At 41.7% G+C, this 15598-nt stretch overlaps 1 protein-coding gene across 1 annotated transcript; it reads right to left on the reverse strand.

The window, feature by feature from the left end:
* Window positions 1–4678: 4678 nt before the first annotated feature.
* LOC109760123 (probable isoprenylcysteine alpha-carbonyl methylesterase ICME) lies at window positions 4679–9678 on the reverse strand. Its single transcript, XM_040396584.1, has 11 exons — window positions 9473–9678; window positions 8895–8971; window positions 8634–8703; window positions 8471–8551; window positions 8327–8401; window positions 8120–8221; window positions 7434–7571; window positions 6421–6486; window positions 6179–6319; window positions 5749–5839; window positions 4679–5397 (listed from the first exon to the last, which is right to left on the reverse strand). The coding sequence occupies exons 1-11, from the start codon at window positions 9676–9678 to the stop codon at window positions 5233–5235; spliced, it is 1212 nt and encodes a 403-aa protein (XP_040252518.1). The 3' UTR covers window positions 4679–5232.
* Window positions 9679–15598: the final 5920 nt, after the last annotated feature.

Below are 15598 nucleotides of genomic sequence, written 5' to 3' on the forward strand. Positions count from 1 at the left end.
ACGCAAACAAATTTTGAATTTCCCAAACATTTTTGAAACATGAAGGTTTCGGAATTTGTGAGCAATGTTTTGAAGCACGAATATTTTTTGAATCTTGAGAACAAATTTCGGAGTTCGAGCAACTTCTTGAAGGACAAACATTTTTTGGATTTTAAGAACAAATTTCGAAACGGAGAACAAATTTTAAAAATCCCGAACAAATTTGGAAGTGTAATTTTTTTGAATACGTGAACAAAAAATTGAAATCCGGTACATTTTCTGAATTTTGAAAGTTTAAACTATTTTGTGTAATGAGAACAATTTTAGAATTTTGACAAACTTTCTTTGAAAACTGATTTTTTTTGAAAACATGAACGTTTTGGAATTTGCGAACAATTTGTTAATGCACAAACTTTTTTGAATCTTGAGAACAAATTTCAAAACCGAGAACAAATTTCAACGCGTGAACAAAATTTTCAAGCAAGGTAATTTTTTGAATCTTGAGAACAAATTTTGAAAAATCCCTAACAAATTTGAAGCGTGATATTTTTGAATACCTGAACAAAAATTGAAATGCTATACATTCTCTGAATTTCGAAAATTTTGAGCTTTTTGTGTAATGAGAACAATTTTAAAATTTGGAGAACATTTTTTATAAACATGAACAAAACTTGAAGAACAAAATAAAAAAAGAAATAAAAAATCAAAGAAAGAAAATTTGTTGAAAAGAGAAATTAACTTGAGAAGGAAAACTGAAATAAAACAAAAAAGTAACAAAAAGAACAAGAAAAAGGAAGAAAAAAAACAGAAGGAGTAAAAAAGAGAAAGAAAAGGAAAAATACAAAACCGGTTCAGGAACCATCTAGATGGTTCCCAAAACAAGTAAGAACCGGCTGGGAACGCTTTAGAAGGATCCAAAACCGTAACCTGTAAGTAAGCTAAACATGGGCCGGCCCAAATAGCTCGCGAGTCGCACTTCCCTGTAGGATTAGTCGATAATTTGCCGCAACGTGCGGCAAATAGGAAATCGGAGAGCTCCAATGCGCCGCTCGTTGTGGCGTATTGTCTTTTTTTTTAGATGAATTGCGGCGAATTGTCGAGCGGACGCACATGCGCGTCTCCAGATGGGCCGGCCCATTAGCGCAACACAGTGAAAAAATCACAAAAAACACAGATTGAGGGAGGGATCGAACCAGGGACCTCCTTCTATGTAGGCATGAGCCTAGCCAACGCGATAGATAAGCTTTCTTGGTTTACTAAGGCGCGCAAAGCTAAAAAGTAATGTAGATCCGAACATTTTGTCAAATTCCGAAAGCGAACATTATTTTCAAAAAGTGTTTCTTAAAAAGCGAACACTTATAGAACTTTAGAAGGAAACTTAAAAGCTTGAACTTTTTTTGAATATATGAACAAAGTTTTGATAAAATGAACACTTTTAAAATCCCGATCATTTTTTTGAATTTAGAGAACAAAAATTTGAAATTGAGACAAACTTTGAATATGAACATTTTCTAAAGCACGAACATTTTTTGAATCTTGAGAACAAATTTTGAAACGGAGAACAAATTTGGAAGTGTGGACAATTTTTTAAAGCATAAACATTTTTCTGAATCTTGAGAACAAATTTGGAAGCGCGAACTATTTCTTAAAGCACGAACATTTTTTGAATATTGAGAATAAATTTTGGAATGGCAAACAAATTTGAAAAATCCCGAACAGATTTGGAAGCGCGAACATTTTTTGAAAATGTGAACAAAAAATTAAAAATCTGGTATATTATATGAATTTCGTAAGTTTTGAACTTTTTTGTGTAACGACAACAATTTTTGAATTTTGAGAACATTTTATGGAAGCACAAACAAAATTTGAATATTTTGAAAAAAAGAGGATAAAAGAAAAGGAAAATTTGGAAATCAAGTACCTTTGTTGAAATCCCTGAAAAAAAATTCAAACACGAACATATTTTGAAATCATGAACAAAATTTGGAAAACAAGAACAAATTTTGTAACATGAACAATTACTGAATTTGTGAACAAATTGAGAAATCAAGAACATTTTTTGAAATTCCTGGACATTTTTTGAAAATTGTGAATAAAATTTTGAACACGTGAATTTTTTTGAAATTTGGAACAAATATTTGAAAATGTCTAACAAAAGAAATAGGAAAAAAGCATAAATAAAACAAAAAGAGAAACGAAAAAGAAAAGGAAACAGGAACAGAAAAAGAAAAAAAGAAACAGCGAGAAAAAGAAAAAAAAAGGGAAAATAGATTGACCGGTCCAGGAATCTTCTAGAAGGTTCCCAAATCCCAAAAAACCGCTGGGAAACCTCTAGAAGATTCCTTAAACCGAAACCTTCTAGGTACTACAGATGGGCTGGCCCAAATCGCTCGATAGTTTGCCGTAGAGAGCTGCAAATAGGGTTTTCCAGGAAATCGCGCGACATAGTAGTGCGCACCCCCAGCTCCCCCCGTTCAGCGTATGGGCGGCCCGTTTTGCTGTTTATTTTGCCCCGGTTTTTTCTTATGTTTTCTATACTGGTTTTTCGTTTTTCTCTTCTTTTCAATTTTTTCCTTTCTTTTCTATTTTTTCTATCGTTTTTTATTTCTTGTTTCTTTTTCCTTTTTCCATTTTTATTTTTATTTTTCTATTATATATTCTTCTTCTTCACTTTTTATTTTTCTATTTTTTGGCATTTTTTATATTCCAATTCGTTAAAACCTTTTTTGTTTGTCGAATTCAAAAAATGTTCAACCATGTAAAAAATGTTCATCGAATTCAATTTTCTGTTCATCAGATTTCAAAAATGTTCATAAAAAATCAAAATTTGTTCATCGAACTAAAAAAAGTTTCCGGATTCTTTTTTTGTTCATTGTTTTAAAAAAAATCATCACATTCAAAAAATTTCACTGAATTAAAAATTTGTTCATCATTTTTTCAAAAAAATGTTCATCAAATTCAAAATTTGTTTATAATATTTGTAATTTTCTTGAAATTTTGTTCATCAAATTAAAAAAAATAGGAGGTCTCCGTCATTCGCTGGCGCGTACAACGCTAAATAGGAGTGAAGCATGGGCTTATGTTAGCTCATGAGCTGGGCTTTCATTCCATCCAATTAGAATCGGATTCGATTGAGGTGATTAATGCTTGTTCAGGACAAGACAGAATTTGGAGTGGAGCCTCGGCAGTTTATGCAGGATGTTTCATGGCGGGTATGATAGGTTCAGTTCAATTTTTGCATTGTAACCGGGAAGCGAATGAGGTAGCGCACACCCTAGCTAAGTTTGCTTATGATAGAAATGAGGCTTGTACGTGGGTCGATGAACCCCAAGGGTTCCTGATTAATGCTCTGGTTAATGATGTAACTATTTTGTCAAATCAATAAAGTGAGCCATGATGACATTCCCTCAAAATAATGCAGAGTTGTTCCGGTCAGAAAAACTTCCAAACTAATCGCAAATCATAAGTTTACCACCTGTTTCACAATATCAATCACACGCGTATACCTATAATAAATGTACCTAAAGGCAAACGGATGACATATATCTGACAAAATCAATAATGTACGCCACAACAGGATAGATATGCTGTTTTTTTTTTTGAAAAGCGGGATAAACGCCGACCTCTGCATCAAGCGATGCACGCATCCATCTTTATTATGTTATTCAACAGATTCTGACAAAATAAATACAAAGATTAACCCAAGCCACCTTCCAGACAAACAAAGTCGCTACACCTACAAGTACGATGATGTGTCATGACCGCACCAATGTGCATCATCTAATTAAGTGGCCTCAGGAAGCCGCCCCTTGGCAAGCCGAGAGCACCAACCGGTCTAGGCGACCCACAACGCGCACGCATGCACACGCTCTAGGATCCGCCGTCGCCATTTTCCATCGTCCCATCTTCAGGAGGGATCATCACATTGACCTTGCTAGGCCCAACCACCGTCGACATAACCACGACGCCAAAAAACACCACCAGCCTACGCGGGTCCATCAACCTACGTCCAACGCCGAGTCTCCACCGCGCCACGCCGCCCACCGCAGTTAGGGTTTTCACCCGAGAAGCAGTAGGGTGGGAAGAGGTAGGGCAAACACCGAACGAGTCTCCAGGAAGAAGACCGGTGCCCTCAGGCGTCATCACCGTTGCGGCCAACCGGAGCCGTCCAGGGAGTTATCCCAATCTGGATCCTCTCCACCCGCTCCGCCCCACCCAGGTGACCGACTAGCATCCAACATGGACATGTCCGGTGAGACGTAGCACACCTAGCAGGGAATGGAGGTAGAGGACAGATCGGTGCCATTGGCCACCGTGTCAGCTAGCCACGGCATCAACCCGTTGGTGGATCGCCAGCCACCCCAGCCCAGCCCCGCCGCGCCACCGAATAGGGGAGGCCACACCAGGGGGCCACCCTGGATCCAAGGCCCTCTGCCATGAGGGAGCAGCATAGGACCAGATAGAGCCACCGCTTCAGATCCAGGGCCCTCCACCCCTTCCATCGGGACAGAGCAGCACAACCCCGCCGCCACCTTCCTTGTATGTGGTTCAGATATGGCTGGCGCCAGCCTCAGGCGGCGGCGAGGGATCGGGTGGAGGACGGAGCATGGTGGCGCAAGGGCTTGTGCCCTCGAGTCGCTCGCGCGGGGCGAAGCGAGGATAAATATGGTATTTAGGGAGAATATAAATGTGGCTCACTTCCATCAAGTATCATTCAATTTTATGACTCAAGCTGTGAAACATAGTGCGGATTTGATATAGTATTTGATTATGCACATTGCAGGAATAAGTCTCTTGTGTACGAAAGCAATATATCTTAATTTCAGTGAATTGCTTGATATTTGTAATTGTACCAACTATACAAACTCGGATCTATGTTCACAGAATTTTTGCTATTACCTACAACCTATATTTATTCAGTGCGAACATGCTGCGAGAGGTGAGCTTGAAGCTCAATTGCTTGGTATTATCAAAACTATGACAATTTCAATTCAAAAAGACAATTCTCCTGGACCTCATGCAATTCATCATCTTAGAACACACGTGCCCAGATTCTTGCATTCTAGTGCATTCGTGTTGAACAGTATAATAAACAAGCAAATTAATGGCTGATGAAATAATCTACCTGCATGCATACAAACAAATTCATTAGTACATCATTACTGAAAAAATCAAAGTCAAACACCAACACTGGGCGGAAAGATCATTTTGAGAGCGCAAAAAGGCTGGCATGTAAAGAGGATCAAAACCTGTTCAAAATGGGCTAATTTGCCGGGCCAACATTATCCGCCACTCGGAAACCAGGCGCTCGGGGCTAGGTGCCGAATCATCATACTTCCGGCGTGCATCTGCATCAGCGGCGTGGATTATAGAAACCACATCCTCAACCAGTGGGTCTTTGCCACCCCTAAGTGGATCCTACAATGAAAAACAAAGTAACTTCAAACAATCAATTCTGGATTGAAAAAATGAAATCAGGACCTCAGAAAAATATTATTTTCAGACGACCAGCTTTATCCGAGCAAAAAAATAAAAAGATATCGATGCAGAGTTCCTTTCCAACTCCAGAAAACAAAGTAGTGTCCAGTGTGCTAATTATCCGCATCCTATCGAACTCCGATAAAAAAAACACAAAGAACATCAAAGTCTGCTCATCGATCGTTGCTGATGCAATGTCAAAAGGGTTTCCCCAATCACAGTTAGCAAAGATCACAAAATTAATGAAGTGGCAGGTCATCAAAAGTCTAGCTGATATTCAAGATAACTGACCTGTACAAATACATCAGTATGGGTTTTTCCTCTGTACAATTGTACTTTAGCTTTTGCACCAGCTTTTTTGAGGACATCCGCAAAAATTTTACTACACATAAAACAGAATGGTTGGAAGGTTGAAGATGGAACAAGAACATAAGAATACGGTAAGCAGAAATATAGTGGTTAAAATTGTGCTAACTACACATTGAAGAGCAGCGAAACCATACATTTTGGATTATACTGCCGATTTAAGTTTTTTAATGTGCAGAAATGTTTTAATCCAAAAATAATTTGGAATGACTACCTTTGACTTCGCATATTCAAATTTCAGTTTGATGCTCATATCTTTGGAAAGAGCCAAATGATGGAACAGAAAAGGCATAGCCACTTAATGTATAAAACATTGCATTCAAATTAAGCATCTGCCGAGTGTTAAGTGTCCAACCTAGCAGACGATGGTATCGAGTAATCTCCTGTTCCATGAAAAAGTACAATCTCAGGAAGTAGAGCTATGGCTCCATGAGTTAATTTTTTAGCGATAATTTCCGGAGAGAACTGTGGCAACGATCTCCTTCCCTCCATTATGCTGAAATAAACAGTTCATAATTTCTGGAGTACTTTTACTTGAGTGTTACTAAAGAAAAGTTGGAACAACACTTATAAATCGAATTTCAATCATGATATTACCTGAGAAAAATTGAACGATAAAGACCACGTTTATGGAAATGATCAACCAAATTTTGCATGTTGTATCTGCAAATAAATGAGTATATGTCATGGATGGTCGTATCACTAGATATGTATCTGAGACCAGCTGAAACAGATTGTTGCTCTATCATTCTATACCTTGCTGTACATGTTGTATATACATCCCAATCCAAAATTTCAGTTGACAGCAGTTTGATTAGAAATTACTAAGGTTATCATATGTTTAATTACCGGGAAAAAACAATTTATGAGATAAATCTCTTATTTTTTTCAAGAGAAATGTGATAAGTATCTTTCCAAAACAAACAAAAAAAGACAACAGGTGCTAATTGCAGTCTCATACGCCAGGATTTATAAATCAAGCATCATGTATGCTAACAATTATCGACAACAGACTCTTCAGTACATTCATATAGGTGATTGGGCCTCTCCTTAAAGGTAGACATGAAAGAAATCCTAAGAGCATCTGCAGCAGCTTCCCTTTCCCCAAAAAATTGCTGGTATGGGGGAAGTTGGCACAAAAAACGTGCTCCACTAGATTCCCTTTTCCCAAAAAATTCGGTGATCACAAAAAAACACCCAATCTTCCCATACAATCCAATCCACCGAGAGGGGATCTGCTACAGCAGCACACCTGTGAAGCCGAATAAGTTTATTGGCAGAGCCCCAATAAGCACTTGACGAAAAAGGCTATTCGCCCCGCTAAGATTATCGGCATTGGGGGGGGAGGGGGGGGGGGGGGGGGGGGGGAGATGCTCTAAATGGTTGTGATTTTTTTGGCTGAACTGGTCTGCCTTTACATTAAGAAGAGGAAAGTGCTTGTGATTTTATAATAGAAGTTTTGGTGTATCTATCAGAAGGTGCGTACATATATCAGACAGTGCGTACATGTATGACAATGGTCTTAAGTTGCGGTTAAGGATAAGTTGATTGAGAACAATTATCATGCATGTATATAATGAAAACAGATGGCAATTCATTTAAGTGCTCACCCTCCAGATAAACCAAAATATGATTTTATTTGAGTAACACTCCAATAAATTTCTTCTCCTTGAGATTCTTTAACTGCTTGCTCCAAGAGAGCACATGCGGCGATATGTGCTCCTGCTGATTGACCCATCAAGTAAATCCTGTAGAAATAAGTTTATTAATGTAGTCGAAGCTGAAAATCTTAATAGACGAGATCTAAGGCAGAACGGTTGCAGAGCTCAAAGAGTAAATCCTATAGGTTGATGATAAATAAGTTTCATGTCTTGACAAAACTCATTAGTAAAAGTACAAGGAAATAAAGCTGCAAAGTTATTTTGTGCTTGATTTATTTTCAAATACAATAATCTAAATTGTGCATCTTGATTTTTGCATTAGGCCAGGCAGGCAGGTGTGTTTCTACAGCCCTGCAGCTCGATGTATACAACACTGGTCCATCCAGAAATGAAATTCAATGCGCTTATCCTTAATATATGCAGAATACATTTCAATCATCTAAGTCATTCCGACACTAGTGCTATAGATCAACACAACAATGACTTTGGATAGAATCACCGCCCAAAAGGATCAGATATTCAAGTGCGGTGCATAGTTCCTTCATGATAAAAAGAACAGCTGTCTATCTGATGTTTCAAATAGCCCGTCCATAGTAGTGTACTGTGATATAAATATATAACAGAGGATCACTTACTGATTAGGATCTCCTCCATAGCTAGCAACAGTATCACAAATAAATGAAATTGCCTCAGAAGCATCAGTGACCATGTCACTTATTGTTCCTTGGGGGAAATTTCTGCAAGATATATTTACATATTTCATCAACCAGGCTTATGTAAATCGATACTCACTCGCCTAGAAGTCATGAAATTAGATAGAAATGCCATCAAAGGGTAAGCACCTATAATCAACGCAAGCGACTATAATTCCATGCTCTGCTAACCGTCTTCCAAGAAGGGCACCCCACGCCTTGTATCTAAACAGAATCATGACCATCAACAATGGAAGTCACCGAGAAAGACGTCTTGAGAAAAATTTCACTCACCCAATGATCCAAGCTCCACCAGTTACAAATACCACAACTGGATTGGGTTTGCTACGATCAGTGGGTATGTACATATCCAACCTGTATATTATGATTTTCAGTAACGCTAACACGGCTAAAAATTCAGATGTTCTTTGTTTCTGCGGTATGTAACTCTGCTTACCTATTTCTTGGTTGGTCTCCATACACTATGCTTCTAAGAACCTGACTTGAGAAAAAATAATAGTACCCAACTGGGCAACCCAAAAGAACGAAATGCATATGTTAGAAATGATGAGAAAGCTTCAACAACATCTACCAATTGTGCAGAGGGCAGTTTAATTTAACAAGCTAAAAGTCACTTATTGGCAAGAGCCAAGAAAATGTGACCATCATGATGATAACTAACATGATGAGACGAAAGATAAACTCGATTTTCACACACCTCTTATGAAACCGGGCATAAGTAAAACTGCATATATTAGGAGCGCAAGAAGTTGACATATCCACCGAGAGCCTACCCTGAAAAAAATAAAGGAAGTGTAAAAAAATGGTCAACCTCAATCATGTGGACTTCTTCTGGGAAAAAATACCATATATGCGCTTGGATGTTTTGGTGAATATATATAGGCAGTCATTGTATATTGGGAAATATGTAGCTTGGGTACATAACAGAAAAATCACTGAAGATTTAAATTCACTGAAAACTACTCCACTGCAATGAGCTTGCGCTGAGTAACTAAGATTATCATAAGGTCTACGTACTGGGAGAGTAGATATTGTATAGAAGGTTAAATCAATTACGAATCATTCACAGGGGTCTCTAGCACTTGGCCGCACATCAGAGATCTCCTATATATATGGACATTACGGAATGAAAATGTTTGGATCGGTTGGACAAATTTGTGTGTGGTGTGATGCCAATCATTCTCCTGTTCGTCGCCAAATGTGGATCAGATCAATGCGATCGTGTGGTACTGACATTGAAGCCTAACCCTCCGGCGGCCGCATTACGTTACGTACCCGAGGGAGCGGAGGAGGATGAAGGTGAGGCGCGTGACGAGGTAGGTCTCGGCGGCTGCGTGGCCGACGTCCTCCCGGAACGTGGTCCGCCTCCCGACGCCGCCGAGGCCGCAGGGGGGCGCGCGCGGGGTGTTGGGCGCCGACGAGTCGCGCTTGCGCAGGCGCGGGGTGCCGCTGCGCGAGGCCGGGGAGTCGGGCTGATGCATTGCTGCGCGTGCGATCCGTGGAGGCCAGGAGCGAGAGCTTCCGGTGGCGTGGCGGGGAGGTGGGTCTGCGCTGCGGGCGCGTCGCGTCGGTGGTTGGAGAGAGGGAGAGGGCGCCAAAATTAGGAGGTGGACGAGCGCGCCTCGCGAGCATGCGTGCGTGCGACGGCGGGCGGGGCGACGCGTGGCCGGCGAGCTGGATTTTCCTTTTCTTTTCACAGTGGTTCTGCTAAATATTCTCGTTGGTTGAGATTCTCACCCGAAGCTGCTACGTCAGTGATCCAAGGGAATGAGATTCTCACGCGCACTACGTAAAAAAGACTGAAATCGCATGTAGCAAACACACTTACTGTCGAATTCTCAAGAAACCACGTAATCGTTAACAATTTGCAAACCACATGTGTTGAGTAATTTAATTTCTCCGTAAATTCAAGTTATACCACATTACTGTAATTGATGTCGGCCCTAGTGCCTATAAAGAAGATAGAAATAACAAGCAGGGATGATAGGATTTGAACCTGTGACATTTTATACCCAAATCAAACACGCTACCAAGCTGCGCTACACCCCTTTCCCAAAATCCAAAGAAAGGTCGTTGTCGAAAAAAATCCAAAGAAAGGTCCCTGGTGCATTTTTTTTTCAATCTAAGATTAAAGAAGAGACTTCAAGAAAGAATATCAAGGCATTTTTTTTGAAAATGCTAAATGCTAGGTTGAATGCGATTTAACACTAAATCTGACGAATGGGCCCACTGTCAGCGTGGCAAGTAAAGTTCACACCGGTTGACTTTGATTGGTATGTTGAACTATACAAAGGACTCATTGTCTGTCAGCAGCCCTGTTCCTGTTATCTCTGAAGATGCAACACCTGAACCTGAAGATGAGGACAGAAGGCCTGTAGCTGACCAGGAGCGTGCCGACAAGAGCGAAGCGTCAGTTCCATTGGGTCCAAGGCCCAAGTCCAACCGGCCCAAAAGGCTTCCCCAGTGGCTTGCTAGCCCAAACTGGGCCCGCTGAGCGGGTGTACCGTTAAATAGCTACAGTAGTCCATCGTCTCACTTTGGCTAGGATTTGGACGGCTACGGCCGTGGCTCGGTTGTAACGGATAGAGGTGTGGGTGGTTGGGAGGAATCCTCATCCGTATTCAAATTCTTAGCTCGAATCCCATGAAAATTCCTTCGATCCACTGACCACAAGAGAGATCCTCACATCTGGTAATCAGAGCCTCGTCGCCCTGGAGTTGCCGCCCCACCACTACGTGACGCGATTCGGCGAGCAGCGACGGATCCAAGCCATGGAAGAGCTCAACACCGACAACCGCACCGTCTACGAACTACTTCGCCATGAGTTCACCAGCGACATGGACAACAAGCTCCGGACTCACGGTGAGTCGCTTCTCAAGTCGATGAGCAAGACGATCGAAGCCAACAACGCGACCCTCGACAGCCTAGTGTCGGCGCGGGCGGATGGGATCCGAGACGAAATCGCCCTCGACCTCGAGCAGATCAGGACGGAATTCTACAAGATGGAGCCGCCGGAGCCGGATCCCAAGGTCGACGGAACCTCTTCGCGCAACGCTGGGCCAGGTCGTAGCGCGGTCGCGACCAGCGCCCTTGGCTTCGACAACGAAAATTGGGGGAAGGCACATAACATCTATGTCCCTCCTCCGGTCAGAGGTGCGCGTGATTCTGGTTTTTCTCCCAGAAATTTTTCTCCCGTAATCCACATCCGATAGATACTGCTGAGTATTCCTCGTTTTCCATGCATCTGGAGATTCCCAAGTTTGATGGGTCAAATCCGAGATTGTGGCAGAACAGATGCGAAGACCAGTTCAAGTTGTGGAGCACGCCTCCTCACAGATGGTTATCTCTGGCTACAACTCAATTCGAAGGTGCTGCTGCTCGGTGGCTTGAATCTATGCACAGGCGCATGCCAAATACCAACTGGTCAGAGTTCTGTGCTGCGTTATAGGGTCGTTTTGGGCGAAACCAACACCAAACTCTGCTCAGGAAGCTGTTCCGAATTGCTCAGACAACTATTGTAGAAGACTATGTTGAACGCTTTGCAGAGCTGTATGATCAGTTGACAGCGTATGAAGATACACCCAACTCCCTGCATTACACCACCAGGTTTTTGGATGGGCTGAAACCTGGAGTAAGGATGGCGGTGGCACTGCAGAAACCCAAGGATTTAGATGTTGCGTATGAACTAGCTCTGCTCCATGAGGAATTAGGAGAAACGTACTCTTCCACCTCAAGTTCTGCTCCAAGGAAATCGGTCACTGCTTCCAGCTATGCCAGTTCGAAGGTTCAGAAACAGGATGACAGACGAAGTTCAGACTCTGTTAGTGGTGTAGCTCAGGAAGATAAGTGGACAACACTTAGAAATTACAGAAAATCCAAGGGGCTGTGTTTTGTTTGTGGAGAGAAATGGTCTAAGGATCATGTGTGCAAGGCCACAGTTCAACTGCATTTTGTTCAAGAGATGATAGAACAATTACAAACCAATTCCACTGAAGTCTCTGACTCTGACAGTGAACAGCCTGAACAATCTTTGGTTCATTCCATCAGCTTATCAGCTGCAGCTATGGGAAAGGAACCAGAAGCTCAAGTTTTGCAATTGGATATTGAATTGCAGGGCCACACATTTCAGTTTCTGGTTGACTTGGGCAGTACACACTCTTTCTTGGATTTGCAACACAGTTCATTAGCAGGTGTCAGTCCAATTAAAACAATCACAGTTACAGTAGCTGGTGGTTCAACAATTCAGTGTCAACAACAAATCAAAAATTGTGTGTGGCAGTCCAATGGTGCTAAATTCATTTCAGATTTCAAGCTGTTGCCCCTGCAAACTTATGATGGCATATTGGGGTTGGATTGGCTGGCTCAACACAGTCCCATGTATATTGATTGGGTTGAGAAATGGTTGTCTTTTAACAAGGAGGGACAGAAAGTCACTTTACATGGCATTGGTTCTGAAGAATGTGCTTACACCTGTGTTGCTATATCTGCACTTCAAGCTGAAGGACAACTTGCTGTAACTCCAGAAATCCAATTGTTATTAGAGGAATTTGCTGAGGTTTTTGAAACTCCTACTCAGTTACCACCCAGAAGAGAGTGTGACCACAAAATCACTTTAATTCCAGGCGCTAGACCAGTCACAGTTAGACCTTACAGGATAGCACCGCAGTTAAAGGATGAACTTGAAAAGAAAATTGCAGAAATGCTAAAGTCAGGCATCATTAGACCAAGTAAAAGTCCTTTTTCTTCTCCAGTGCTTCTAGTTAAGAAAAAGGGCGGGGAATGGAGATTAGTACTGGACTACATGATGTTAAATGCTATCACTATAAAAGGGAAATTCCCAGTACCTGTGATTGATGAGCTTTTGGATGAACTATCTGGTGCTGCTTGGTTCACTAAATTGGATCTCAGGGCTGGTTACCATCAGATCAGATTAGCTGAGGGGGAGGAATATAAAACAGCTTTCCAAACTCATCTTGGCCACTATGAGTTCACTGTTCTGGCCATGGGTCTGAGTGAAGCTCCAGGAACATTCCAGGGGGCCTTGAACAACACCCTGTCCCCTGTTAACAGGAAGAATACCTTGGTTTTCTTTGATGACATTCTGATTTCCAGCAAGTCATATGAGGAGCACTTAAAACATGTTAGAGAAGTGATGGTTTTACTGAGAGCTGACCAATGGAAAGTCAAAATGTCAAAGTGTGCTTTTGCTCAACAACAGATTGGTTATTTGGGGCATACCATAACTGCTCAAGGAGTTGCAACAGATCCTAGCAAAATCCAAAGAGTAGAGCAATGGCCTACTCCAACCAATGTCAAGGAAGTCAGAGGTTTTCTTGGGTTGAGTGGTTATTATAGGAAATTCATTCAACACTATGGAGTTATCAGCAAGCCCCTGACTGGACTGCTTAAAAAGGGAGTCCCATTTGTCTGGACTGAAATCACAGAAACAACTTTTGTAGCATTGAAAAAAGCATTGATTGAAGCTCCAGTTCTAGCGCTCCCTCAATATAACAAACCTTTTGTTATAGAAACTGATGCATGTGAGTTAGGCATTGGAGCTGTTCTAATGCAAGAAGGACACCCACTAGCTTATATCAGTAAAGCTTTAGGCCCAAAGAACAGAGTTCTTTCAGTTTATGAGAAGGAATATCTAGCTATCTTATTAGTTGTTGATCATTGGAGACCTTACTTGCAGTTCCAGCAATTCACTATTAGAACTGACCAAAAGAGCCTTGTGCACTTGCAAAATCAAAAATTACACACTGTTTGGTAGCATAAAGCATTGACTAAGCTCATGGGCTTGAATTATAACATTGTGTACAAAAAGGGGGTGGAAAATTCAGCTGCAGATGCTCTTTCTAGAAGGCCTCATTCTTTTCAGTTATTTCACATTTCCAGATCCTATCCTGTATGGTTGGAAGATGTAGTAGCTAGTTATTCTGCAGCTAACAAGGCCACTGAACTGTTGCAAGCATTAGTTGTTAATCCCTCTGCTAAACCTAATTTCCAATTGATTCAAGGGTTGTTGAGATACAAGGGCTGCATTCGGGTGGGAAACAATGTGGATCTGCATGACAAGATTTTCTCTGCCTTCCATGATAGTCCTATTGGTGGTCATTCTGGGTTTCCTGTTACATATCACAGAATCCACTCTTTGTTCAGATGGACTGGTATGAAAAAGTTTATCAAGGACAAGGTGCAGTCCTGTTTAGTCTGTCAACAAGCTAAGCCTGAGAGAGTAAAATATCCAGGGCTGTTATCTCCCTTGCCTGTTCCAAACAAAGCATGGGAAACTGTCACTATGGATTTCATTACTGGGCTACCTCATTCATATCAGTTTGATTGCATTTTGGTGGTCATAGATAAGTTTACTAAATATGGTCTTTTCATGCCTCTCAAACATCCTTTCTCTGCACAGAAAGTGGCTGAAATATTCCTTGACAATGTTTATAAACTGCATGGAATGCCAGAGTACATTGTCTCAGACAGAGATCCTATTTTCACAAGTAATTTTTGGCAAACTCTGACTCACAGGACTGGCACACAACTGAATATGAGTTCTGCCTACCATCCTGCTACTGATGGGCAAACCGAGCGAGTCAACCAACAAGTGGAATGCTACCTGAGAAGTTTCATCAGTTCTCATCCATCCAAATGGAGCAAATGGTTATCAATATGTGAATTCTGGTATAACACAAATTGGCATTCTGCTGTGGGCAAAACACCTTTTGAAGTGCTGTATGGCCATTCTCCCAGGTACATTGGCATCTCTGTTAGTGATACAGTTGCTCCAATAGACATACAATAGTGGATGCAGGACAGAGAAGTAGTGGTGGCTTCTGTCAAACAGCATTTGTTTCGAGCCCAGCAACGAATGAAACACATGGCAGACAAGAAAAGAACCGAGAGAGTTTTTGAGGTTGGCAAACAAGTATTCCTCAAACTACAGCCTTATGTGCAGTCGTTGGTTGTGCATAGAGCTAACCACACGTTGGCCGACAAGTACTACGGCCCTTACACCATTCTGGAAAAAATTGGTGAAGTAGCTTACAAACTGCAATTACCTCCTGACAGCAGAGTCCACCCTGTTTTTCATGTTTCTCAACTGAAAAAGGTGGTCTTACCTAACTGCCCTGTTGCTTGTAAGCTGCCGTCGTCTTTTCTTCTCTACAGGTTCCGCAGCGTGTTCTTCAGAAGCGTGTGTGTCGACAAGGCAAGCGTACAATTGCTCAGGGCTTGATTCAGTGAAGCGGATCGTCTCCAGAAGAGGCGACCTGGGAAGACCTGGATTCTCTCCGTCAACAGTTTCCCCGCTCGGCGGCTTGGGGTCAAGCCGTTTCTCATCGGAGGGGGGATGTCAGCAGCCCTGTTCCTGTTATCTCTGAAGATGCAACACCTGAA

This window comes from Aegilops tauschii, chromosome 1 (genome assembly GCF_002575655.3).
Source record: "Aegilops tauschii subsp. strangulata cultivar AL8/78 chromosome 1, Aet v6.0, whole genome shotgun sequence".
Classification (NCBI taxonomy): Eukaryota; Viridiplantae; Streptophyta; class Magnoliopsida; order Poales; family Poaceae; genus Aegilops; species Aegilops tauschii.

What these genes read in the sequence shown, in the direction of transcription:
- LOC109760123 (XM_040396584.1), bottom strand. Translation starts at nt 9,678, where the DNA reads ATGCATCAGCCCGACTCCCCGGCCTCGCGCAGCGGCACCCCGCGCCTG. An exon ending in TATGGAGGAGATCCTAATCA is followed by an intron (nt 7,572 to 8,119) that starts GTAAGTGATCCT and finishes TTATTTCTACAG; the next exon opens with GATTTACTTGATGGGTCAAT. An exon ending in TATCGTTCAATTTTTCTCAG is followed by an intron (nt 6,320 to 6,420) that starts GTAATATCATGA and finishes TGTTTATTTCAG; the next exon opens with CATAATGGAGGGAAGGAGAT.